General features: G+C 38.8%; 1 protein-coding gene across 2 annotated transcripts in view; it reads left to right on the top strand.

The window, feature by feature from the left end:
- Positions 1-26,731, top strand: part of tmem245 (transmembrane protein 245) — a 125,538-nt gene extending 98,807 nt beyond the window's left edge. For both annotated transcript variants that reach the window (XM_063043912.1, XM_063043911.1), the window contains 5 exons: positions 4,981-5,126; positions 15,543-15,643; positions 17,277-17,451; positions 19,735-19,929; positions 24,125-26,731. In XM_063043912.1, the coding sequence (XP_062899982.1) occupies positions 4,981-5,126; positions 15,543-15,643; positions 17,277-17,451; positions 19,735-19,929; positions 24,125-24,170 (663 nt within the window). In that variant the 3' untranslated portion in view covers positions 24,171-26,731. The remainder of the gene's footprint in view (positions 1-4,980; positions 5,127-15,542; positions 15,644-17,276; positions 17,452-19,734; positions 19,930-24,124) is intronic.
- The last annotated feature ends 1,059 nt before the right edge of the window (positions 26,732-27,790 follow it).

Raw genomic sequence — 27,790 nt, 5'->3', positions numbered from 1 at the left:
AAATTTATAAGAGTACATACATGTCACCACATTCAAACATGGGATTCTTTTCTGTGGGCATAATTAGTAAATCTATAAAATGGGAACTGTTAACTGTAAACAAACTCTGCAAACGCAGATGATAAATGATCAGCATGAAATAACAATATAACAGAGTCCTTATGTGACTGGAGTTGTTCCGTTTTGTTCAAGAGCCTGATGGTTGAAGGGTAGTAACTGTTTTTGAACCTGGTGGTGAGTTCCTGAGGCACCTATACCTTCTACCTGATGGCAGAAGTGAGAAAAGAGAATGGCCACAGTGAAGAAGATCTTTGATGGATGCTGATTTTCTACGGCAACGTTTCATGTAGATATGCTCGATGGTTGGGAGGGTTTTACCCTTTAGGTACTGGGCCGAATCCACTAGCTTTTGTAGGATTTTCCACTCAAGGGCATTGGTGTTGCCATACTAGGCCGCAATGCAGCCAATCAGCACACTTTCCACCACACACTTGCCAAGGTTTTCTATGACATGCTGAACCTTTGCAGGCTCCTAAGGAAGTAGAGAGACTATAGTGCTTTCTTCACAATAATATTTATATGATGAGTCCAGGACAGGTCCTCTGAAATAGGGACACCTAGGAATTTAAAGTTACTGATCCTCTCCATCTCTAATCCGATGATTACTCCCTCATGGACCTCTGGTTTCCCTCTCCTGAAGTCTACAATTAGTTCCTTGGTCTTATTGACATTGAGTGAGAGGTTGTTGTTATTACACCACTCTGTGAAGTTTTCAATCTCCCTCCTGTATGCTGATTCATCACCAGCTTTGCTACAGCCTACGACAGTGGTGTCATCAGCGAACTTGAACATGGTGTTGGAGCTGTACTTAGCCATATAGTCATAGTTGTAGAGCAGGGGGCTAAGTACACATCCCTGTGGTGCTCCTGTGCTGATGGAGATTGCGGAGGAGATGCTTTTGCCAATCCAAACTGACGGGTCTACAAGTGAGGAGATCCAGGATCCACTTGCACAAGGGAGTATTGAGGCCCAGGTCTTGAGGTTTACTGTTTAGGTTTGAGGGGATTGATGGTGTTAAATGCCAAGCTGTAATTGATTAAGAGCATCCTGATGTATGCATTTTAGTATTCAAATGTTCCAGGGTTGTGTGAAGAACTAAAGAGATAGCATCTGCTGTAGACCTGTTGCTTCAGTAGGCAAATTGGAGTGGAACCAAGTCACCATTTGGACAGGAGCTGATGTGCTTCAACACCAGCCTCTCAGAACACTTCATCACTGTGGATGTCAGTACCAATGGATGATGGTCATTTAGACAGGTTACCATGCTCCTCTTGGGCACTGGTACAATTAAAGCCTACTTGAAGCAGGTGGGCACCACACATTGCCGGAGCGGGATTTTGAAGATATCCATGAATACACCAGTCAGCCAGTTGGTTGGCATAGGTCTTCAGTACTCGGCCAAGTACTCCATCCAGACTAGATGCTTTCTCATTCATGCTGCTGAAGGAGGCCGGATACTGAGACCAAAGATTCATCGGGAGACATTGGGAGTGTGCGATGGTTCCACCCTGTTCTGGTGGTCAAAGTGAGCATAGAAGGCATTGAGCTTATCTGGGAGTGCAATTCTGCTGTCCACTATGTTGCAAGATTTAGCTTTGTAGGAGGTTATGGTATTCAAACCCTGACACAGCTGCGAGCATCCCTCATAGATTCCAGTCTAGTTTGGATTCCAGTCCACTTCGCCCGAGAGATGGCTTTCTGGAGATTATACCAGTACCTGTAGCATTCTTGATCTCCAGACTTGAATGCCTCTGATCTGGCTCTCAGCAGGTTCTGGATTTCATTGTTCATCCAAGGCTGACTGGGGAAAACCATGAACAATTTTGTGGGGACACACTCATCCACAGCTGTTATAGTGAAGTCTGTAACAACCCTGGTGTAGTCATTCAGGTTCTCAGATAAGTTCTTGAACACGGCCCAGTCCACTAACTCAAGGCAATCCTGTAATCGTTCCTCAGCCTCCTGCAACCACCTCTTGGTTGCCTTGAAATTATCCAGTGTAATTGAGTAATCAGGAAAACTTTAAACATACACTACAATTTATTTTACTTTTATTGCACCGGGTTATTCCTTTAAAATTTGAATGTTTTTATGTTATATAAAGTGATAGATATATAAAAATATTCTTTTAAAAAAAAGAAACCATTTTGGTTTTTCACCATGTGCTGTACAGTTATGGGTCCATTTAATTCCATCAGTTGGCATTATGAGAACACCTTTGTCTTTTGTCTCTTGTTTATTCTGTCTACAGTTCTGTGCAGAAGTCTTAGACTCGTAAAAAATTCTGTAGAGCGAATATGCTTTGAAAAGTAATGAAATGAAATGTTTCAAAATGTTTTTAAAGATTACTATACAGAGCAGTAAGTAGTTTAAAAAAACACTTAAGTGTTACCACTCTTTATTTTTAAAACTGCATTAATTCTCTTAGGTACACTGTTGTGTAGTTTTATAAGAAAATCAGCTGGTAGGTTGTTCCAAGTATCTTGGAGGACTTGCCACAGTTCCTCTGCAGACTGTCTGTCTTGCTACCAACTGTCTCTCCAGGTAATTCCAGACAGCCTTGATGATGTTCAGGTCAGGGCTTCAAGGAGGCCATACCATCTGTTGCAAAACTCCTTGTTCTTGTTTTTGCTAAAGATAGTTCTTAATGACCTTGACCATGTGTTTCAGGTCATTGTCCTGCTGCAGAATGAAGTTGGGACTGATCAGACTTCTCCTTGATGGTACTGCATGACGGATGAGAATCTGCTCATACTACTTGCTGCAGACACTCATTCATGTAGTGTTCTCCACTCCTTCTACAGACAATTTGCCACCTGTTTGAACTGAAAAATTCTAATTTTGATCAGTCCAGTGCACTTACTATCACTGTGCAGCACCCTAGTCCATGTGTTTCTGTGCTTAGGCAGGTCTCTTGGCTTTGTTTTGCACTTAGGAGAAATTGCTTTTTGGCAGCAATTCTTCCCTGAAGACCACTTCTGACAAGACTTATCTGGACTTTAGAGGAGTGTGCTTGGGTTCCAGTGGTTTCTGCGAGTTCAGAGCTGATAGCAGTGATGGACTTCTTCCCATTTAGAAGGACGTTAGTTTGATGTATCTCTCATCTGCTACACTCAGTTTAGTGGCCAATCACAGTGTTTCTGGTTCTCAACCTTGCTCATTTCTTTGTGCTCCTTCAGAAGAGCTTGGACAGCACAACTTGAAACTCCTGTCTGCCACAAAATGTCTGCTTGGGAGAGATCTTGCTGATGCAGACTGACCACCTCGTGTCTTGCTATGTAAGAATTGATGATTTGAGGCTTAAACTGTCACATCTGCCACACCTTTTAGTTTGCTTGTCCTTCATCCAAGTTGATTCCTTCTACACCCATTTCTGTTAATCAATTAGTTCAGCCAACTCATTATGTCATTGATCATTATTATCCTGTTTGTTATCTTTGTTTAATCATGCACTGGGCTATATACCTGCAAAGTGATCAAGTTTTTATTTGAGAAGTGGTCTATTATCTAATATGTTACTTTCTTTAACAAAATACAAAAATTTCTTTGTAACAATTAATTTTTTGGAAAAAGAATGTTTGGAAATCTAAAATTTGCTCTTTTCTATTGCCACACTGATGGAGACAACAAAAACTAAACATAAAAAACATACTGGAAAAACTGGGATGCCCAAGACTTTTGCACAGTACTGTATATCTTTTTTCATGTTTGCTAATATAGTGTCTCCAGGAATCTCCTTAGTAACTAAATTGTGCCACTTAAACTCCTGACAGACACTATGACTATGGTGAACAAATTTAGCTTATCATTGCTTTAACCAAAAGAAAATCAGTTAGCTAAAAACAATTATTATTGTATTTAAGTTATAGAGCTGGCTGTATTTTAGTGACAGTGCATACAAACTGATATATCATAATATTTAGGGCCATTATTTACTTGAGATTTTGTCACATTGTTCATCAAAAATTCCCAGTTCAAAACTCTCAAATTTTTTATCCTTCTTCCTGTCATCCCACCTCTTTCACCTTTGAGATACATCCACCAGAGAAAATTTGGAAATATTTCTGGGACATTTATAAAGTTATGATAGCTGTGTAGTATTAACACAGATATTAGGAGCAGCATTTCTCTCCATAACTTGATTACTGTGTAAAACTGGAAGCCCTGAAACTCCAGTCAGCTAATTGTTGCAGTTTTCCTGAATGCTGTATGATGTTGGACTCGTGAGGAAAGGGAGAATTCTAGGAACTCACTCTACATATAGTGCAGAATGTGCTGGTGCACTAATTTCTCCATTGATTTAAGTGGAGGGTTAAATGCTAATATTTTGAAATTGTTTTCATTTGAGTTTGCTTTAATGTTTTTGTGTCAAATAGTTTCCACTAATTTAAAGGTTTCAAATTTTAAAAAAGAGTTCAAATAGTTCTTGAATGACAAGAAGAAAGCTTTCTTTGGGTTTGACAAGCACTGAAGCCTGAGGTGTGACAGCCGGCTGTAAAATATTTTTAAACATTATTTTGTGGCTGAACGCTCACCGCTATCACCACTGCAACCCCCCGCTTCCCCGACCCTCTTTTCTACATTTCAATGTAAGCTTACGAAAAATGTATTAACTGAGTTGTTCCATTGCAATACTTCGGACTAAAACTAATAAGATGAATCCATTGGATTTAAATCCTAGAATGTTCATTCCTCTTTCAGCTAATAACTGGGGTAGTAATGTTACCCAAAATGTGTAAAGATTAATTTGTATAATATCCAGTTTGCGATTGTACTGCCTTATTTTGGCAGGCTTATTCACAGTTTTGATTCTGATGTAACTTAGTGATTGTTTTATTTAATGCATCAAATTGTGGTTCAGTTCTGATACTCTTTTCTCCTCCCTTGCCCTTCCCTGCCCCCCAACTCCCTATCATACAGGTCATTTTCTTGACCACACTATTCTATCTGTTAAGTTCAAATGATGAATGCTACAAACCAGTGAAGTGGGTGATTGGCCTGACACCACTTTCCCAGCCAGGCCCTTCTTCCAACATTGTGGGGCAATCTGTTGAAGAAGCTATACGGTAGGAAGCCCAATTATCAATTTCATGCTTTTAAAAGCTTAATTAGTCAGATGACAATTCTTCTGACTATCAAACTAACTGTCCTGTTCAGTATCATTCAATACTTAATTTGTTTTCTCTTGTCCTTGGTTTAACAAACAACCACAATTGCTTAACAGTATTTAAATGTTGCTAGGTCTCTTTATGTTCAAGTAATTTGCTTAACTGCAGCTTAGCATTTTCTGTGACATTGTGAGAGATGTAGCTATATGCTTTGAAATGTCTTTAGTAATAGAACCAATGTCAATAATTAAATACACTGCATGAGCATGTGGTTTCATTTGACTTAACCTTCCCTGTTAATTAGCATGCAGTTTTGTATCCTGGGTTGAATAAATCAAGCTCTCATTCTTTATCTAGAGTTCTCATTCTGCCTGCTCAGCTCTGGTGGAGGCATTGCACACTACCAAGTTGCATGTTGTGAGAGCCTCCGTGCAGCTTGGTGTGTGTGATACTTTCATGTGAGTGCATGCACATTGGTATGACTGCAGCTTGTGGAGATAGATAAATGCTCATTGCTCAGTGTTTTGAGAACCATTGTTAAAATCTATTTTTTTAATTTAAAAGCACTTTTGATGAAGCATTTTCATCGCATCACCATATGTCAGTTTTTCTCAAAAATGATTGTTCTCTTAATTGACTCCATATTCCATTTGACTGTTATTAAAGTTATGAAGTTAACATTTTAATTGTAAATTCAGAAATACCAGAGTCATCAAACATTATATATCTTGCATGTTAATATAGACATGCAGTCCTGTTTTTTGCTTGGCAAACAATCCCATTTTCTCAATCTCTAATCCCACTTCAATTATATTTTCTATGGTTAAAGCCTTAGAGCTTGGGGTAATAAATTACAGATGAGTTTCTAGTCTTGTGATATAAAGTTTAGATCCAAATGTTAGCTCATCAAGTGACCTTTGGAATGTTTTAATTGGTTTTATCAGAATCAGATTCAGATTCTGACCATTGGAATGTTTTAACTGGTTTTATTATAAAATCGGGCTTTGATAAAGTGACCAAATTTGCTAAGGATACAAGTGTAAGAAAGGAAATTGTGAAGAGGGTACAAAGCACTTTCAGAATAAAATAGGTAAGAGTAGGAAAATATTTGGCAGATGAAAGTGAAATGTGGATGATAAAAACAGAAAAGCAAAATATTATTCACATTGCTGTAAGAAAATACCTAGGTGGCCTCCAAAATGAAAGACAAAAGTTAACATGAAGTTAATTAAATTGAATAGACTTTATTTCTTACATCCTTCACATACATGAGGAGTACAAATCTTTACGTTGCATCTCTATCTAAATGTGCAATGTGGAATCATAGTAATTTATAATAAATAGAACAGTTAATGTAACATAGCAATACACTCAACTCAGCGTGAGTTAATCAGTCTGATGGCCTGGTGGAAGAAGCTGTCCCAGAGCCTGTTGGTCCTGGCTTTTATGCTGCAGTACCATTTCCCGGATGATAGCAGCTGGAATAGACCATGATTGGGGTGACTCGGGTCCCCAATGATCCTTTGGGCCCTTTTTTCATACCTGTCCTTGTAAGTGGCCTGAATCATGGGAAGTTCACAACTACAGATGTGCTGGGCTGTCCACACCACACTCTTCAGAGTCTTGTGATTAAGGCAGGTACAGTTCCCATATTAGACAGTGATGCAGCCAGTCAGGATGCTCTCAATTGTGCCCCTGTAGAAAGTTTTTAGGATTTAGGGGCCCATACCAAACTTCCTCAAATGTCTGAGGTGAAAGAGGCACTGTTGTGCCTTTTTCACTACACAGCTGGTGTGTACAGACCACATGAGGTCCTCGGTGATGTGGATGCCAAGGAACTTGCCAAGCTGTTTACCCTCTCAACCCCAGATCCATTGATGTCAATAGGAGTTACCCACAACTAGCTCCTTTTTGGCGACGTTGAGGGAGAGGTTTACTTGACACCACTGTGTCAGAGAGATTACTTCTTCCCTGTAGGTCACCTCGTTATTGTTTGAGATTAGGCCAATCAACGTAGTATCATCAGCAAAATTAATTAGTAGATTAGAGCTGTGGGTGGTGACACAGTCATGGGCATACAGGGAGTAAAGGAGAAAGACAAGTGGAATGTTTCCCTTCATTGCCAGTGGTTGAGTACAGTACATGATCTTAGATTTGAGGGTTTTGGTGAGATTGTACCTCGGCTAATGTGTACAATTTTCGTCTCCTTTTTAAAGAAGTGATATACTTGTGTGGAAATCAGGAGAGCATTCATCAGTGAGATGAAAGGGGAATGTCTTGTATTGAACATTGGATCATTGTTGGTGTAGTGGCATTCTTAGTGGAACAAGATTCTTAGTGGAGTTAACTGGGGAGAAGATATCTCTTAAAAGGGTATCTAGAAAGGTTACTAGGAAAGTTTTCTAAATCAATATATTGAGGGACCAACTAGAGGGGATGCAATATTGGATCTCCTGTTAGGAAACGAGTTGGGACAAATGACAGAAGTCTGTGTAGGGGAGCACTTTGGTTCCAGTGATCATAACACCATCAGTTTCAACTTGATCATGGACAAGGATAGATCTGGTCCTAGGGTTGAGGTTCTGAACTGGAAGAAGGCCAAATTTGAAGAAATGAGAAAGGATCTAAAAAGCGTGGATTGGGACAGGTTGTTCTCTGGCAAAGATGTGATCGGTAGGTGGGAAGCCTTCAAAGGAGAAATTTTGAGAGTGCAGAGTTTGTATGTTCCTGTCAGGATTAAAGGCAAAGTGAATAGGAATAAGGAACCTTGGATCTCAAGAGATATTGCAACTCTGATAAAGAAGAAGAGGGAGTTGTATGACATGTATAGGAAACAGGGAGTAAATAAGGTGCTTGAGGAGTATAAGAAGTGCAAGAAAATACTTAAGAGAGAAATCAGGAGGGCTAAAAGAAGACATGAGGTTGCCTTGGCGGTCAAAGTGAAGGATAATCCAAAGAGCTTTTACAGGTATATTAAGAGCAAAAGGATTGTAAGGGATATAATTGGTCCTCTTGAAGATCAGAGTGGTCGGCTATGTGCGGAACCAAAGGAAATGGGGGAGATCTTAAATAGGTTTTATGCGTCTGTATTTACCAAGGAAACTGGCATGAAGTCTATGGAATTAAGGGAAACAAGTAGTGAGATCATGGAAACTGTACAGATTGAAAAGGAGGAGGTGCTTGCTGTCTCGAGGAAAATTAAAGTGGATAAATCCCCGGGGCTGGACAGGGTGTTCCCTCAGACCTTGAAGGAGACTAGTGTTGAAATTGCAGGGGCCCTGGCAGAAATATTTAAAATGTCACTGTCTACAGGTGAGGTGCCGGAGGTTTGGAGAGTGGCTCATGTTGTTCCGTTGTTTAAAAAAGGATCGAAAAGTAATCTGGGAAATTATAGGCCGGTAAGTTTAACGTCGGTAGTAGGTAAGTTATTGGAGGGAGTACTAAGAGACAGAATCTACAAGCATTTGGATAGACAGGGACTTATTAGGGAGAGTCAACATGGCTTTGTGCATGGTAGGTCATGTTTGACCAATCTATTGGAGCTTTTCGAGGAGGTTACCAGGAAAGTGGATGAAGGGAAGGCAGTGGATATTGTCTACATGGACTTCAGTAAGGCCTTTGACAAGGTCTCGCATGGGAGGTTAGTTAGGAAAATTCAGTCACTAGGTATACATGGAGAGATGGTAAATTGGATTAGACATTGGCTCAATGGAAGAAGCCAAAGAGTGGTAGTAGAGAATTGCTTCTCCGAGTGGAGGCCTGTGACTAGTGGTGTGCCACAGGGATCAGTGCTGGGTCCATTGTTATTTGTCATCTATATCAATGATCTGGATGATAATGTGGTAAATTGGATCAGCAAATTTGCTGATGTTACAAAGATTGGAGGTGTAGTAGACAATGAGGAAGGTTTTCAGAGCCTGCAGAGGGACTTGGACCAGCTGGAAAAATGGGCTGGAAAATGGCAGATGGAGTTTAATACAGACAAGTGTGAGGTATTGCACGTTGGAAGGACAAACCAAGGTAGAACATACAGGGTTAATGGTAAGGCACTGAAGAGTGCAGTAGAACAGAGGGATCTGGGAATACAGATACAAAATTCCCTAAAAGTGGCGTCACAGGTAGATAGGGTCGTAAAGAGAGCTTTTGGTACATTGGCCTTTATTAATCAAAGTATTGAGTGTAAGAGCTGGAATGTTATGATGAGGTTGTATAAGGCATTGGTGAGGCTGAATCTGGAGTATTGTGTTCAGTTTTGGTCACCAAATTACAGGAAGGATATAAATAAGGTTGAAAGAGTGCAGAGAAGGTTTACAAGGATGTTGCCGGGACTTGAGAAACTCAGTTACAGAGAAAGGTTGAATAGGTTAGGACTTTATTCCCTGGAGCGTAGAAGAATGAGGGGAGATTTGATAGAGGTATATAAAATTATGATGGGTATAGATAGAGTGAATGCCAGCAGGTTTTTTCCACTGAGGCAAAGGGAGAAAAAAACCAGAGGACATGGGTTAAGGGTGAGGGGGGAGAAGTTTAAAGGGAACATTAGGGGGGGGCTTCTTCACACAGAGAGTGGTGGGAGTATGGAATGAGCTGCCAGACGAGGTGGTAAATGCGGGTTCTTTTTTAACATTTAAGAATAAATTGGACAGATACATGGATGGGAGGTGTATGGAGTGATATGGTCCGTGTGCAGGTCAGTGGGACTAGGCAGAAAATGGTTCGGCACAGCCAAGAAGGGCCAAAAGGCCTGTTTCTGTGCTGTAGTTTTTCTATGGTTTCTAGATCTGGGGCCATTTACAGTAGTTTACAAATAAGGGGTTGACCATTTGAGATTGAAATTGAATTCTGTTTAGGATAGCAGACCCAAAATGTTGACTTTTCACTTTTCGAAGGTGATGCCTAACTTGCTATTTTTAAGCATTTTCTTTTTTTTGTGTGTGGTCCATTTAAAATGGAGATAATAAGGAAATTACCACCTCACAGATCCATGGAAGCTGAATTATGAGAATTATCCAAGTACGGGTAGACTTTTACACTGCAGGAGAGTCAAGGGTTATGGGGATTAGGCAAAAAAATTGGATGAGGCCAAGATCAGATTAGTCAAGATCTTACTGAAAGGTGGAGTGTGTTTAAGGGGTACAGTGGCGTGCAAAGGTTTGGGCACCCCGGTCAAAACTTCTGTTACTGTGAATAGCTAAGCGAGTAAAAGATGACCTGATTTCCAAATGGCATAAAGTTAAAGATGACACATTTCTTTAATATTTTAAGCAAGATTACTTTTTTATTTCCATCTTTTACAGTTTCAAAATAACAGAAAAGGAATAGGGCCTGAAGCAAAAGTTTGGGTACCTGCATGGTTAGTACTTAGTAACACCCCCTTTGGCAAGTATCACAGCTTGTAAACGCTTTCTGTAGCCAGCTAAGAGTCTTTCAATTCTTGTTTGGGGGACTTTCACCCATTCTTCCTTGCAAAAGGCTTCTAGTTCTGTGAGATTCTTGGGCCGTCTTGCATGCACTGCTGTTTTGAGGTCTATCCACAAATTTTTGATGATATTTAGGTCGGGGGACTGTGAGGGCCATGGCAAAACCTTCAGTTTGCGCCTCTTGAGGTAGTCCATTGCGGAATTTGAGGTGTGTTTAGGATCATTATCCTGTTGTAGAAGTCATCCTCTTTTTATCTTCGGCTTTTTTACAGACAGTTTGATGTTTCCTTCCAGAATTTGCTGGTATTTAATTGAATTCATTCTTCCCTCTGCCAGTGAAATGTTCCCCGTGCCACTGGCTGCAACACAAGCCCAAAGCATGATCGATCCACCCCCATGCTTAACAGTTGGAGAGGTGTTCTTTTCATGAAATTCTGCACCCTTTCTTCTCCAAACATACCTTTGCTCATTGCAGCCAAAAAGTTCTATTTTAACTGCATCAGTCCACAGGACTTGTCTCCAAAATGCATCAGGCTTATTTAGATGTTCCTTTGCAACCTTCTGACACTGAATTTTGTGGTGAGGATGCAGGAAAGGTTTTCTTCTGATGACTCTTCCATGAAGGTCATGTTTGTGTAGGTGTCGCTGCACAGTAGAACAGTGCACCACCACTCCAGAGTCTGCTAAATCTTCCTGAAGGTCTTTTGCAGTCAGACGGGGGTTTTGATTTGCCTTTCTAGCAATCCTATGAGCAGTTCTCTCAGAAAGTTTTCTTGGTCTTCCAGACCTCAATTTGACCTCCACCGTTCCTATTAACTGCCATTTCTTAATTACATTACGAAGTGAGGAAACGGCTATCTGAAAAAGCTTTGCTATCTTATAGCCTTCTCCTGCTTTGTGGGCATTATTTATTTTAATTTTTAGAGTGCTAGGCAGCTGCTTAGAGGAGCCCATGGCTGCTGATTTTTGGGACAAGGTTTGAGGAATCAAGGTATTTATAAAGTTTTGAAATTTGCATCACTTGGCCTTCCCTAACAATGATTATGAACAAGCCATAGTCCTAACAAGCTAAATAAGGTCTGAGACCTTGGTAAAAGTTATCTGAGGGCTCAAATCTCTTGGGGTGCCCAAACTTTTGCATGGTGCTCCTTTATTTGCCACTCTAAAATTGTACATAACAAAAATAATACACTAATCTTAAAATGTTGAAAAGAATGTTTCATCTTTAACTTTATGGAGATCAGTTCATCTTCTACTTAGATTATTAGATTATGAGGACACTCAGTCCTCGTTTATTGTCATTTAGTAATGCATGCATTAAGAAATGATACAATATTCCTCCAGCATGATATCACAGAAACACAAGACAGACCAAGACTAAAACTGACAAAAACACATAATTATAACATATAGTTACAACAGTGCAGAGCAGTACCGTAATTTGATGAAGAGCAGACCATGGGCACGGTAAAAAAAAGTCTCAAAGTCCCGATAGCCCCAACATCTCACACAGACGGTAGAAGGAAGAAAAACTCTCCCTGCTATGAACCTCCAGTGCCGCAAACTTGCCAATGAAGCACCCGACCACAGCTGACTCTGAGAACGTCGGAAAACGTCGAGCCTCCGACACTGAGCACCATCTCTGCTGAGTGCTTCGACTCCAGTCCCGGCCGCCAAGTAACAGGCAAAGCCGAGAATTCGGGGCCTTCCCCTCCGGAGATTCTGGATCTCACAGTAGCATCAGCAGTGAAACAGACATTTCAGAAGTTTCTCCAGATGTTCCTCCGTGCTTCTCACGTCAGTCTCCATCAAATCAAGATTGTGCACAGCATCCTACTTGACAGATAACAGATATTCATTCTGGAGTGGCCGCTGCGCGCTGCGTCGCGCCGCCATCTTCTCTTCTCAGATACTTAACTATTCACAGTATCAGAAATTTTAACCAGGGGTGCCCAAACTTTTGTATGCCACTGTATATCGTCTTCTGCAGCTCCTACTTCTTATGCTCATAAGTGAGGTATTATGTGGCTCCTTGAACACCTGGTGGTCAATACTCCTGCCCATCAGGAGTGCCCTGAATAGCACTTAAACCTTTGGAGCTGACAATTCCCATATATGGTTAGTGAGCTCTTCAAAATTTGGCCATGACATGTATTTAAAAAATATTACAAGGCAGGGATCTATTTTAAGGTAAGTATTGAGAGCCTTCTCTTTCAGGGTAACATTAACTTTGTAGCATAGACAAATGTATGTAAGCTTCTTAAGAACATATATTACTGTACAATGATAGAAAGAGGCATTTAGTAGACTTTTGGTAACAGGGCAAGTAGAAGGGTGTGTCTTGAAGAGGAATGGTAATGGTTATGTATTTCTGGTAATTTAACTGCAAAATTCATTAGGTTGACCATAAAGGACTGATTATACATTTGAATTAATGAAACTAGAAATTCTGAGTGAAATCCTGAGAAGAGCATTCAGAGAATCTTGTAAATATGTGTTTATAGTGGACTCTTCTGGTGAGTGAAATATGTTTAGCTTGATCAGAAGTTTAGTGCAGTGACAAGCCGAGACTAAATAGCTTGGTAAATAAATTTAGGTAGAACTTAGGTAATCAATGTTAATGAACAGTATGCGAAATGGAAGGACAAATGAGTAAATGCAAAGATTTTGCATGAATTTGTTTCTGAAGTTATTGGAGTCATGGTATGTTTATTGCAGCAAAGCATCTGTACTTTGTAGAAATTCTTTATTGTGGGAATTCTGGAAATTTCACTTCAAGGGTAGTGGCAGACATCACTGCTTCTTAAGGAAGTTTCTGTGAGGAGTGCTTGCAACTTGCAAGTAGGCAGTAGCATAATTTCCTGAGCTTGTGAAACAGTAAGATTGATCAACTGATAAGGTATCTAGGACAGTGATTCATAACAGATGTAGTGAATAATCCCCAGTAACACAAAGGAAATGATTTCTATTGATGATTAATCATTTGCCAGAAATCAATGATAGTGGAAGCTTAGTTACAAAGATAGATGGTCTTTTATCTAATGATAAATATATCTAATATGCTGCCATTATGATTGATTGGAGCTTGGGGGGAAAAAGAGATCCGCTGGAAATTGTAACTTATGTCAGTGTCAATAACATAGGAAAGAAAAAGCATCCATTACTGGAGGAGGAGTTCTGGGGATGGAGAGTAATTAAGCCAGTGCTCCATGGTAGTCTCGGGTAAGTAGGCTGCTCCTTAATTGTATTGTTGATAATTCCATCCATCACCTAGTTGAATAATATTGAAAGGAAGCAGATGGAATTGTGATTAACTAGGTTAGATTTGTGCACGTGGTATTGCAGGGAAATTTGGGATATTATCAGGTGGTGTAATTGCACTGAAATAGCTCGGCTATGAGCAATGGATGTGAGGGTTGTGAGAAAGTATGTAAATAATTTCTGAGTCAATTATGGAAGCAGAGGCCACATCAGTTTTAAGATTAGGATAGATAAATGGTTGTCACCATTTTAAATGCTTTAGTATATTTGATACTGAAGGGTAGTTCATACCTTTATCTTGGGCTTTTAGCATCACATGTGGGATATTATAAATATTCTGCACTCAAGTATTTTAATATCATATGCAGCAAAGAATTTACAATTTTGACAACCTTTTGTCTTATTTTCAAATGTTGAGTGCTCTGTACCACTGTTATTAACCGCAGTGATGCATTTCCTATCTTACCAATGTTATTTACAAAAAAGTAAAAATGGGCCATTATTCTTTGTCCAAATTCTTATCATTGTAATCTGCCTCCTTAGTGATAAGAACATTTTTTTACTTTATTACATACCTTCAAAATTCTACTTGATACCCTCACTTCTTTCAATTTCATCATAAGCTCTTCTGAAATACACAACCAGAATTTTCCAAGAAATTTGTTACATTTTTATTTTATTTCATTGAACTACTTTGTTGTGTGGTGCCGTTTTGAGTTTGAATTTGTGGATATCTCTTTTATAGCTCTCATTAAGTGGCATTTCTTCTAAGATTTGATGTGAATCAGTTTGACCTGAATTACTGTGCTTAGAACATACCTTAACTTCTCTTCCGTACATTCTTTTCCAATTTTCTGTTAACTCTCTATCATTTCTTTTGAAACAATCCATTTTTATTTGTTAGTTTCTTGTTAAATGTATAATTTCATTTTCAATCTCCTTTATCTTTTTCTCTCCTTTGACTTCTCTTGCTGTTATTATTGTTTATTGGGTTCAGTTGGAATTTTTACAAACGTGTACATTATCTGTAAAATGCATTCACTTTTTTTAATCTGCCCTTTTGTTTGAAGGTATATGTTTACGATTTTCATTTTTAAATGTTTTGAAAAGAATATTACCACTTCTGTTCCTAGAAGAAAAATGGGATTCTGCCAATTCATTTAAATAAAGTAATTTCATGATAGTAGTGCTACAAAATGAAGGCACTCGAAACTTTGGAAAGTTTGCTGTCAACAAGCAAGTAAATTGAACTGTTTTAGGTCTCGAAGATGGCCATCTTATACCACATAATGGAAACTTCAGATTAAGCATATCCAACTATGATAGACTAAACTATGATAGGTGCATCAGAATGAAATTTGAAAACTTGCAAGTAATTGGATACCTGGTGCCTTTTACAAGGAGAGATTTAAAAAACAAGCATGCTTCAGGAATGTGTCAAAATTACCTGACAGGATTGACTGTGTACTGTGTGATGACAGAACCATTTTGGCTCTGGCACCATTCTACGTTAACTGGGAAGATATTAACTAGTTTGCCATTATAGTGTTTTGGAAGCTACTAAATTTAATTTCTTCAGTTTATTATCACAGCTTCATGTATTACATCATTAGTCATTTTCTTCATTAGACTTTCTGAATATATAAATGCCAAATACAAATAAACCAAATTTATGATTTTGTATCCTCTGCAGCGGTGTGTTTGATGCTTCCCTCAAGATGGCCGCTTTCTATGGGCTTTACACCTGGTTGACTCATACTGTATTTGGAATCAATATCGTCTTCATTCCATCAGGTATACTCATTGGTTTGCCTTTTTCTAAAATACAGTTTTGTAAACAATTTATCAGTTATAGTTGTAGTTCAGCTGTAATATTTTGCCATGCTTGTATAAACATTCATAAATAATTACTCAAGAATTAACAGCTCGAAAATGAGAACTGGAACAAGGAATGGTAAAGCACATTCAACAAACGTAGACTTAAATGTAAGAGTGTCACCTGTGTTGCATGCAACATTTATTCTAACATAAAAACAAAACTAAAAATTGATGCATTTAGAAAATAGTATAAAAACCATGCAACTAATTTCTAGTTTTTGTTAAAAATATCAATTGACTTTGAAATCTGTCTGTTAAAAATACCAGATTGAGATCTTAGGAAAATGAAATTGATCTCTGTCCATTGGCAACCTATGGCCCACCCTAAATTAAAAAGTGTTTAACTTTAGAACTATTACCAGAATGGAAACACCTTTGATACATCATACAGGCAGCACCTACATTCCAGTGTTGAGTGGAGGGGGAGTGTTGCTTTCCTACAGAATAGTTTGTTTCGCAATTTTTCATATCACAAAGCTGCATCACTGCATGTGTCAAGAATTACAAGTTGAAAAAGATAAACATGCTTTACTTACTTACTTAGTCATATAATTTTGTAAGAGTGAATTTCCATTCGATAAACATGTTATGCAGGAGTTTCTTGGATTATCTGTGTTGGAAAAAAGGGTGTACTGTAGCTATATGTTTTAGTCTGATATTTGGTTTTGAAATTACATTGTGATGTAAAATAATTAAAAGGTTAGTGACCTAGAAAAGTATCTCAACCCTCAAAGCATCTTTTAACTTTTTCTTGACGGTTATGATTTTGAGAGCAAACGATTGACAAAAAAATATAAGATTGTTGTTCTTTCTACCCTTCACCTTCTCATTCCTATTCCTTATGCTATTAGACTTGTGTCTATGCCTCCCTCTTAGATTTACATACCCTTGCCTTCCAACTTCTGTATTTCATCCTATTTAAGGTGCCAGAAATGAAATCTGATGCCACTACACTGGACATCATCTCTTCCCTTACAGCATTTTATGGGATCATTCACAGACAACAGCCTCTCCCCTTCCCCTCCCAACTCCTTCTCATGGAGATGTAGGAATTCAGCTCATCTTTTTACCTCATTTTCCACTACCCAGAACTCTGAATGAACTTTACACTTCAACTCAACACTACTATATCCTTTCACGATCATCATCAGATTTAACTATTTTGGGTAATGTTTTATTTGTCTTTTACATCTCTTTTTTAATTAAATTGTTCCTTCACTATGCTTTTTCCTTTAAACCAATAATTCAGTTTTCATTTAAAGCTTCCCACGGTCCTTTCACAGACTATTTCCTTTATTCTTTCCTCCAACTTTATTTCCTTTACTTCAATTTCTTTTCCTTTGCTGATGAAAAATAGTCAGTTTGAAACATTTATTTTCTTCACTACTCTGAGGCAGGCTATCTGAATTCCTATGTCTGTTTTTATTTTGGATTTTAAACATCTGTAACATTTTGATTGTAGTAATCATTTACGAAAACTAACCTCAGGATATGGATCTTATTTTGCATTTGGACACCTTGTGGATAAACTTTTTTTTCTTATTAATAGCTCTAGCAGCTACTCTTGGAGCAGTCCCATTTCTAGGAACTTATTGGGCTGCAATGCCTGCAGTGATAGACCTCTGGTTGACACAAGGAGAGAACCTTATGGCTATCCTCCTTCTCGTTTGCCATTTGCTACCAACCTATTTTGTGGATACAGCTATTTATTCTGATATTTCTGGGTGAGTGTTAAATGCATAATTTCCAGTTTTGTAGCTGTAACACACATACAAAAATGATTTGGCTTTGAAGTTGATTTATGCAATACTGTTGTTATTATTATAGTACTTGGTTCTGTAGAGCGTCTTTCAAAACGAAAGATAGAACGTAGGTAAACAGACATAACCCACTTGATAAAATGTTTTATCTAATATTAAGCATTGTCATATAGGTGGTATACTAGGTCGGATTGAAAATCCGTGACACAAAATTTCCCCATCGTGTTGCTGCAGATTAGAAGAGGGTTACTCAGCTTAATCCCATTTGACAGTGCTAGGTTCATGGCACTGCATGTCTTGGGTCTTTTGTACCATAGGTGGCGCAGTCATGTAGAGGTTATCATAATGCTTTATAGTGCCAGTTGTAAGATCAGGGTTCAATTCCTACCACTATCTATAAGGAATTAGTATGTTCTCCCCATGACCATGTGGGTTTCTACCAACATTCCAAAGACATGTGTGTTAGTGTTACTAGGTTGTGGGCATGCTACTCTGCCGCTGGAAGCAAGTCTGCCCGGCACATGTGCAGACTATGTTGGTCTGATTCAAAAGATGCATTTCGCTGCATGTTTCGATGTATATGTGGCAAGTAAAGGTAATCTTCAATTTAAGAATTTGTGAAAATATAATTGGGATTTTTGACCCACTGCCCTACATGCATTGAAGTTGCAGACTCCTATCTTCCCTGTGCACCTGCTCTCATTTTCTACCAGTTACTTAAAAGTTATGCCATCTAATTTTTGATCCTCTCACCTCAGCTCAGGGAAATTGGTACCTATGTACTTCATCTAGGCCTTTCAAAATTTATAGTTGTATTTTCTCAATACCCTCTGTTCCAAATAAAACAACACTAACTTTTTCTAGTATTTTCTCAGAACTAATTTTTTTCCAGTGCTAGCAAAATCCTTAACTTTTGCCTACATTCTCTCCAGAGCGTCACGTCCTTTCTATAATGTCCAAACAATACAGTACTCATGCTGTGGCCCAGTAGTTCATGTATGAAACTCAAGCACAACTTCCCTTTGTTTTTTATTAGGAGACTCCACCAATAAAGGAGAGAATCCTTTTAACCTTTTCCTTCATACTTCTCAGTATTCTCCCATTTATTGTTTTATCACCTTGCCTGATTGCATTTTCCCAAATGCGTTATGCACTTCCAAAGATGCTCACGCAGGGCTCAGACTTGTTCCAACTTGTGCACATTAGACTGTTTCATTAAAATGGGCCCTCTTCTTTTTTTGCTTTTTCCTTACTAACCCTTTAGTCAAATTAAGAATTATAAAGCTAAATCTTTTAATTGTATGTGGTGTACTGTCTGTTATTTCATGGTACTGATTTGTAACAGGATAACAAATCACACAGCGTCAATCTCCCACGTTTGGCAGGGCCGGAGGGTGTCTTCCCCAGACTTACGTGGCCAACGAAACCAGAGTGTTACATATTCGTAATTAGCTAGACTGAATAAAGTTTATGAGTTACGTACAAATATGAACAGTAAAATCATCCTTGTGGCAACTCTACTGACAACAGAAAACATTTATGCTAAACAATAGCATGTTTTCAATGCCTTTCTGCCGTACTGTGCTAGTGTTGTATTATCAATGCCTAATTTTCCTCTTTATCTAAATCTTTGAGTAATAGCAATATTCACTTGAAGGATTGATTCAAATGATCTTTGTGATTTGGATTCTCCAACAGCGTATTATAGTGCTGTTTTATTTTACAAACTTGCATTCTTCTGATCTCCAACAATTTCACTGGAGTTTGTGGTTACCACACATTGTTTACTTCCAGTTAAATCCAGTTTGTCCAGGGTCTCTTTCTTTTCAATATAATTTCTAAATTTGAAGACACAAATTAAAGAAAATATTACAAATAGCAAAAGAGCAAACCATGAATAAATTTGCTGTATGTGTATTCAGTTGGCAAATGAGTTTCAAAATTCATGTCTTGTGGTCTTATGGTCTTATAAAGCAGATGTGATTTTGGTTAAAAGAATAAGAAAGTCACATACTGCTTAAGTGTCACAGATAATTTGCCATCCATTTTTGTTTTAGAAATACTTATGGTCTGGTATCTGGCTCACCTAGTTTATTCCTCTGTTCTTTGAAGTTCACTGGCATCTCACTCTGCCCCTCCCCTCAAAATTACTGGATACACTTGGGAAGGTGGGAGAGGAGAAGTAAAAACTAAAAAGAAATGCAGTTTGAACTCTTAAAATGTTATCTTTGTTATTTGTTTCCACAGGGGTGGTCACCCATATCTCACTGGTTTGGCAGTAGCAGGGGGAGCTTACTACCTCGGCCTAGAAGGTGCAATCATTGGACCTATACTCTTGTGCATCCTAGTAGTTGCCTCCAACATATACAGTGCTATGTTGATGAGTCCGTCAACTGCCTTACCGACTCCTTCCCAGACTCCTTGGCCATTGCAAATACATCGGTAAGTTCCTACTGGCTCATTAGGCCTTAATGGATCCTTATAAGCTGTGGGTATCAAAATATCCCCACAACTTCTTCAAACAAGTTTAGAATTTAAGACAATATAAGAATTTCATTGAAGATGGTTTCTATTTAATCCTTGATATGTATATTGTGTCTCAGAAGTTTAATTGATTTCAATATGAGGTGCATTGACTGATTAATTTTCCAGAAGATCCATAATTTCTTTTCTTGGGTCCTGCGTGGACCAAAGGTTCAACGATTCACTTATTATCAAAGCATGTATCCATACACAACTCTGAAATTCCTCTTCTCTAGATAGCCAAGAAGCAATGAAAGAACATGAAAGTCATTCAGAGAGAAACATCAAACCAACCCCCTCCCCACAAAAAAGAATGGCATCCCAATTATAAACCTGCAAAACCCTCCTCCCCCGCACAGAACAGAACACAGTCATCGACCCCCAAATGTAACCCCTCCTCTGTATTTAAAAAAAAACCAGCAGAACATCAAACTGCAAATCACCTCCCCTCGCACAGCAAAATGGAAAAGGAATAGGCGATTTTTAAAAAAATGTAATATATAAAACCGTAAGTCTGAAAATTTCACAGGCCATAAACAATAATCCAATCCATAAATGCGGAATCATGATACTATCCTACAATATCACTGACATTCATCAAAAGAGAGGGGCACTACACGAGAGGCCTAGCCACCTGCCACAGTGATAGGCCATTCACAGGCTCCTTCTCTGGCAGGGATCAAAACGAAGGCAGTCGGCACTGAACTCTCATTCACCTCGACGTCTCAATCTTCCTCAACGCTTTAATTGGTGATTAATGGGCGCTTTAAATGGTAAAATATATATAACCATATATTAGAATGAAAGGGAAATGCTGTGTGTCTCCCATCCACTGCTACCAACCTTGTAGTTCCCACACCCCACACTTCCCATTTCCACCTCCGACCCAAGAGCCACAAACCTGCCTGTCCAGGTAGACTCAGTGTCTCAGTTTGCTCCTACCCCACCAAACTCATTTCTGCATACCAGGACACTGTTTTGTCCCCCCTTGTTCAATTCCTTCCTACCTATGTTTGTGACACTTCCCACGCTTTGAAACTTTACGATGATTTTAAGCTCCTTGGCCCCCACCGCTTTATTTTCACCATGGATGTCCAGTCCCTATATACTTCCATCCCCCATCAGGAAGGTCTCAAAGCTCTCCACTTCTTTTTAGATTCCAGACCTAATCAGTTCCCCTCTACCACCACTCTGCTCCATCTAGTGGAATTAGTCCTTACTCTTAATAATTTCTCCTTTGGCTCCTCCAAACTAAAGGTGTAGCCATGGGCACATGGCACTTTTCTTTTGCTACATCGACAACTGCATTGGCCCTGCTTCCTGCACGCATGCTGAGCTCGTTGACTTTATTAACTTTGCCTCCAACTTTCACCCTGCCCTCAAGTTTACCTGGTCCATTTTCGACACCTCCCTCCCCTTTCTAGACCTTTCTGTCTCTATCTCTGGAGACAGCTTATCTACTGATGTCTACTATAAGCCTACTGACTCTCACAGCTATCTGGACTATTCCTCTTCTCACCCTGTCTCTTGCAAGAATGCCATCCCCTTCTCACAATTCCTCCGTCTCCGCCGCATCTGCTCTCAGGATGAGGCTTTTAATTCCAGGACGAAGGAGATGTCCTTTTTTTAAAGAAAGGGGCTTCCCTTCCTCCACTATCAACTCTGCTCTTAAACGCATCTCCCCCATTTCACGTACATCTGCTCTCACTCCATCCTCCCACCACCCCACTAGGAATAGGGTTCCCCTGGACCTCACCTATCACCCCACCAGCCTCCGGGTCCAACATATTATTCTCCGTAACTTCCGCCACCTCCAACGGGATCCCACCACTAAGCACATCTTTCCCTCCCTCCCTCTCTCTGCATTCCGCAGGGATCGCTCCCTACACAACTCCCTTGTCCATTCGTCCCCCCCATCCCTCCCCACTGATCTCCCTCCTGGCACTTATCCGTGTAAGTGGAACAAGTGCTACACATGCCCTTACACTTCCTCCCTCACTACCATTCAGGGCCCCAGACAGTCCTTCCAGGTGAGGCAACACTTCACCTGTGAGTCGGCTGGGGTGATATACTGCGTCCAGTGCTCTCAATGCAGCCTTCTATATATTGGCGAGACCCGACATAGACTGGGAGACCGTTTCGCTGAACACCTACGCTCTGGCCACCAGAGAAAGCAGGAACTCCCAGTGGCCACACATTTTAATTCCACGTCCTATTCCCATTCTGATATGTCTATCCACAGCCTCCTCTACTGTAAAGATGAAGCCACACTCAGGTTGGAGGAACAACACCTTGTATTCCGTCTGGATAGCCTCCAACCTGATGGCATGAACATTGACTTCTCAAACTTCTGCTAATGCCCCACCTCCCCCTCGTACCCCATCCATTATTTATTTATTTATATACACACTTTCTTTTTCTCTCTCTCTCTCTCCTTTTTCCCCTCTGTCCCTCTGACTATACCCCTTGCCCAACCTCTGGGCTTTTTCCCCCCTCCCCCATTTCTTTCTCCCTAGGCCTCATGTCCCATGATCCTCTCATATCCCTTTTGCCTATCACCTGTCCACCTCTTGGCTCCATCCCTCCCCCTCCTGTCTTCTCCTATCATTTTGGATCTCCCCCTCCCCCTCCCACTTTCAAATCTCTTACTAACTCTTCCTTCAGTTAGTCCTGACGAAGGGTCTTGGCCCAAAATGTCGACTGTACCTCTTCCTACAGATGCTGCCTGGCCTGCTGCGTTCACCAGCAATTTTTATGTGTGTTGTGTGAAATAAATGATGTCTTATCAGGGCTGTTTAGTGAATTATATCTCAAATGTTGAAAATCGGCACAACTCTGTCAAAGATGATTCTGATAATTCTCCGGGTTGTTATATTGTTGTTGCTACAGAAACTATTCTTTCTTAATCGATGTTTGTGCAGAAGCTTGGGTTAAAACAGTTCAGAAAATTTGAATTCAGCTAAAAATATTTTTCTATTGATAACCTACTCCCTGATTAAAAATCTGCTCTTGAACACTGCAGCTCTACTCTCCAAGTGTGCCTAACATGATTTTGTGACTTGCTGTCATAATCATAATTAGCTGATATGAGGATGATCCAGAATAGCCTGTGGTTTGACGTATTAACCTGGACTAAGACTTGACTGCAATAATGTAAGGGGAAGAAATATACTCCCGTGTTTCAATGAGTTAAGTAAAATTACATAGGAATATTCAATACATTGCAGATCGCTGGAATCAAACTCTTTATTCTCTTTACTTCCTCCTCTTTTTGTCCTCTCCAGTACCATGCTTGCCTTGCTGTGGTGGTTCATGTCACTCAGTATACTGTCCTTCAGTCCACCCCTCCATTCCTGTGCTGCGTTAGCCTGTACTCCATCCCCATACGTTTCCAGTCCCAGCAATCTTACAGCCTTTAAAAAGAGCACATCTTTTTTGCCAAGTAGTTCTTTGTGTGTCTGGATTGACTGGACAGACTTAACTTTTCAGTCTAAAAGACAATCTATGAATAAGAATAGTTTACCCCTGATTTCTGATTCTTCATCTCATTTTATTTCAAATTGTATTTGTACATTTCATTTTTACATTGTATCTTATTTCTCATGATAGCTACATATGAAAAGGAAATACAGTAAAGTTCTGATTCTCCAGATTATATGAATGTTCCTAGTTATCCAACACAGACCAGTATATTAAATTTTCTAGTGAACCAGGGGAATTTAAAAGAAGCATGGAACATAAACAGTGTGAACCAAATCTTGAAATTTCAGGATTTCTTAAAAGCTCAATAGATTATTGGAGTTCTATTGTAGTGTATTGTTGATGTAGTGCAGTGTATACCTCCCAGAGCATTTTTGAGAACTACTGCTTCAGAGCACAATTCAGTTGCTTATGTTTGAGGAATTTCTAACTCTAATAGTGCTGGTTCTCAGCTCACAAAACAACCCCTGCACCCTTTGTTAGATCAGGTATTTCTGAGTTGCTTAATTTTTGACGAAAAGTATAGTTTTTTTACCATCAGTGTAAAGATCTTTTCAAGGTATCAGCTGGGCAGATTGGTTGGTCAGTCAGTCAGTTTGCATGTTGATAACTGATGTGTTTGTTTGCATTTCAGGCCTTTTGGGGATAGTGCTGAGGAAGTAAAGCCTTCTACTGAGTGACCATGTGCGTTTCCTTTTATTACTGAGAGGAGTGTTGGCTCTTCCATCTGTCGCTTTCCTGCACTGTTCAGAGTTGTGGCCTTCCTGTACATCCAAAGATGAATATTGTATTAGCTGCAATTGGCAGGAAGATGTCATTCACACCAGATGTGCATAAGGAATTTGCTTCACAATATTTTGCACATAACTATCAAGAACACAATCCAGAGTTTATCTTTGTAACTCCTGAACCTTAGTTTTCATACGATCTCCAGTTATAGTTCTTTTGCTGTATTTGATGTGAAGAAAGGTTGAAATGTATTTTAATTTTATTCTTATGTTCTAAGTGCTTGCTGCAATTATTTGCAGACTTAAGTTGTTTTAAAAACGGAATGTTATGCCGGGTGCTGAAGTATTGAAAACATTTTGTATTGGTTTGTTTACTTTCATTTCTATAAATGTTCATAACGCCTTGATAGATGGGCGAATGGCCTGATTGAGCCTTAAAACTACTTAGCTGAAGTAGTCTTTATATCCTTCCCCTCAAAAATTAAAATGCAACACCTTTGTGATTAAAAGTACACAAATAATATAGATACTTAAGTTACTAAATCATTCTCTATTTTGATAGCCTTTGAATTATTTCCCTCTTTGATATTCACTCCTTGGTTGCATGCTTCCTGTTGTTTGAAGTTATGCAGTGCTTCAGTTTAATCTACAATAATGATTTATTTGAAGTTATTGTATAATTCTAAGTTGAAGGGAGTGGGATGATGTAAATAGGTTTTACCAGAGATACTTAGGATATAGGACAGTACAGTGGGATTTCATGGTATTTTTGCCAGCCATTGGAAATGCCTTTAATTCCCATAGAGTGCACACTGAAGTTTTTTTTTGTTGAATACTCAGTACCACAGTTCCAGTGTTCTGGGTACAATCCTGACGTCCAGTATTGTCTGTGTGAAACTGACACATTCTCCTTGTAACCAGGAGGGTTTCTTCATGTTTCCTCGCACATCACAAATATGTGCAGATTAATTTTTCATAGTAACCTGTCCCTTTGTGTAAGTGAATGTTATAATCTGGGGAGAATAAATAAATGAGTGCTTCATAGTTGGTGAGTAGATGGTCCAGTGTCTATGTGACATGCCTCTGCCTGAGCTCTGTGTCTCCCAAATAGAACAATAGAGGGGAGAAAGAACAGATTAAATTTGTGCAACCCTATTACCTATTTCAAGCATTTTAAAGAGCACATGTGGAAAGGGTTTTTCTTCAATTTCTCTCCATAGCAAGCTTACTGATACAAATTCCATACCAAATGTGTATCACAATGAAATCTCTAACCTAGGCACATGATAGTGTCCTTAGGAGTTACATTTCAGAGTTAAAAGGTGGTGCTGCTATATATTGGATTGATTTCAAGTGATTTTCTTTCATATGCATTGGTTTAAATGTATTTCAGGCCACTTTTTAAGTTTGGATTCACATTGCCTTGAATTTGGTATGGAGCCAACAATACATTCTCGCCAACTCAATGGAGTGATAATGGGTGTGATCCTTATTTGTTTCAATCATAATTCCAGCACTACAGTGGAGGTACAGATGATAAAATATGCACTGACTTACAGTTCATTTTTAAAGAATTGACAAATTTTAAGACTATTGAATGGAAGGCTAGGAGGAATTAGATTGAAATACCATTTTTTTACATTTTATTTATAAATGTTGAAATATGAATATATTAATTACACAATAGACCAATGCCAATTTATTCTCTTGTCTATAAAGTTGTAAAAATAGGAAAAAGGTTTAATAAGCTAAACAGGTTATTCTATGATTTAATTTAGTAACTGTTAACTTCTGAGGGGATTTAACAGTCACAAATTGATTTGAGGATTTCATGCAGAGATGTAGAGCTATATCTGAAAGGGGAAAATTATATTAACATTATTGGAAATATTTGTTACTCATCTATTATTTTCTGTTTCTAGTCAGACAATAACTATAAAGACATAAAATCTGTAAATACATTATAATTTGGGGCACTTAACTCCTAATATGGTTGAATGCATTAACTAGGATATTGACAGAAGAACTCATTTACACTGGTTGTATTTTTTTTTATTAGCAAACTGTTCCAATTGGTAATTAATTTGTATGGTACACAATCTGAAAGTTTTGTGTAAATGTTTAAATGGTTCAATTTATATCAATTCAACTTAAAGTGTCAGGGGTTCCCAACCTGGCGTCCATGGACTGCTCGGTTAATGTTATGGGGCCATAGCATTGATAAAAGGTTGAGAGCCCCTGATATAGATGTTCCCTTCCAACTGTATTAGCAATGGATCCTGGCTGAGGAATTCCATGTGTGTGATACTGATACTTAATTTTGCTTGGTTCATATGTATTAATATATTTGTTATAAAGTTTTTAGATCATGGATTTATCATGGTTTCTCCAAATTATTTTAATTGATAAACATTATCATGGAAAAAATAAATTGTGTTATTCACTTATCTTATTTGCAAGAGATTTGAGGACATAGCTAACTGTAACCTGTTTAAACTGAATGGATTCAAAAATAAAATGTAAATGTAATTTTTTCCATGTTAAAGTATATTTATATATCCTGGGTGGCATTACTAACAGTCGTTTGCTATTATCCTTGAATTATGATGCTGCCTTGAAGTGACGGACAGGGAAAAACAGTCCTTAATCCTTTAACACAATGATGGCATTCTCAACCCCAATGATACGATGGGAGAACCATCAACAGAATTACTAGAGGGACTCAAGAAGATGGCAAGGGAAATTAGAAACAAGCAATTGCCAGCCTTGCAAGCACAATCCACATCATTGCAATTAAATCAAAGCTTTGTACATTTCAAATATCACTCCAGTCATTTACATACTTGTAGAAATTTGCATTTTGGCACATTTCTGTTCTTGCTTTTACAGTCTTTCCACTTTCAGCAAGTAATGAAAAGGCTAAAATTATAACAAAGTGCTTTAAAGGACTGCTGCTTTTAGTTACTAGAATTAATCCTGAAACATGACAACCAGTCTACTTGAAAGAAAGGCCAACTCTGGAAAATGTCTAACACAGGTATGCAGAGTAAACCTGATTAATTTATTTCTAGAAATAAATTAGTAGGTCTACAGATGTCAGATATAAAATTAATTTTAATAACTATTACATCATCTTTTGGACATTTTGACAAAGGAATGTATTGTAGCAGATAAATGAAGCCTGGAAATGCAAGCATAATGGTAAAATATTATCAATTATACTTTTGTCACTGGCAATTAAACAAGTAATGTTCTCCAGCCAAACTATTCACACTACAGGACAAGCAGTACTTATTTTTGTTCCTGCCAGCTCAAGCATAGTACCATTGCCAACAATCACCAAGCATCACTTGTATTTCAGCAAATTACTGATGGCTTGGCCTCTGACTCCATAGCTAAACTGCAAACTTCCTTTAGCAGAGCCACAGATGTTCACTTATTTATTTAGAAGTACAGTATAGTAACAGATCTTTCTGGCCCACATAATTACACCCATGTGACCAAATAACCTACTAACCCGTACACCTTTTGGAAAGTTGGAGGGAACCAGAGCACCTGGAGGAAATCCATGG

The sequence above is a fragment of the Mobula hypostoma genome, chromosome 3 (genome assembly GCF_963921235.1).
Source record: "Mobula hypostoma chromosome 3, sMobHyp1.1, whole genome shotgun sequence".
Taxonomy (NCBI): domain Eukaryota; kingdom Metazoa; phylum Chordata; class Chondrichthyes; order Myliobatiformes; family Myliobatidae; genus Mobula; species Mobula hypostoma.
Note: the sequence above shows the minus strand (reverse complement) of the source record. Positions and strands in the feature narration are given on the sequence as shown.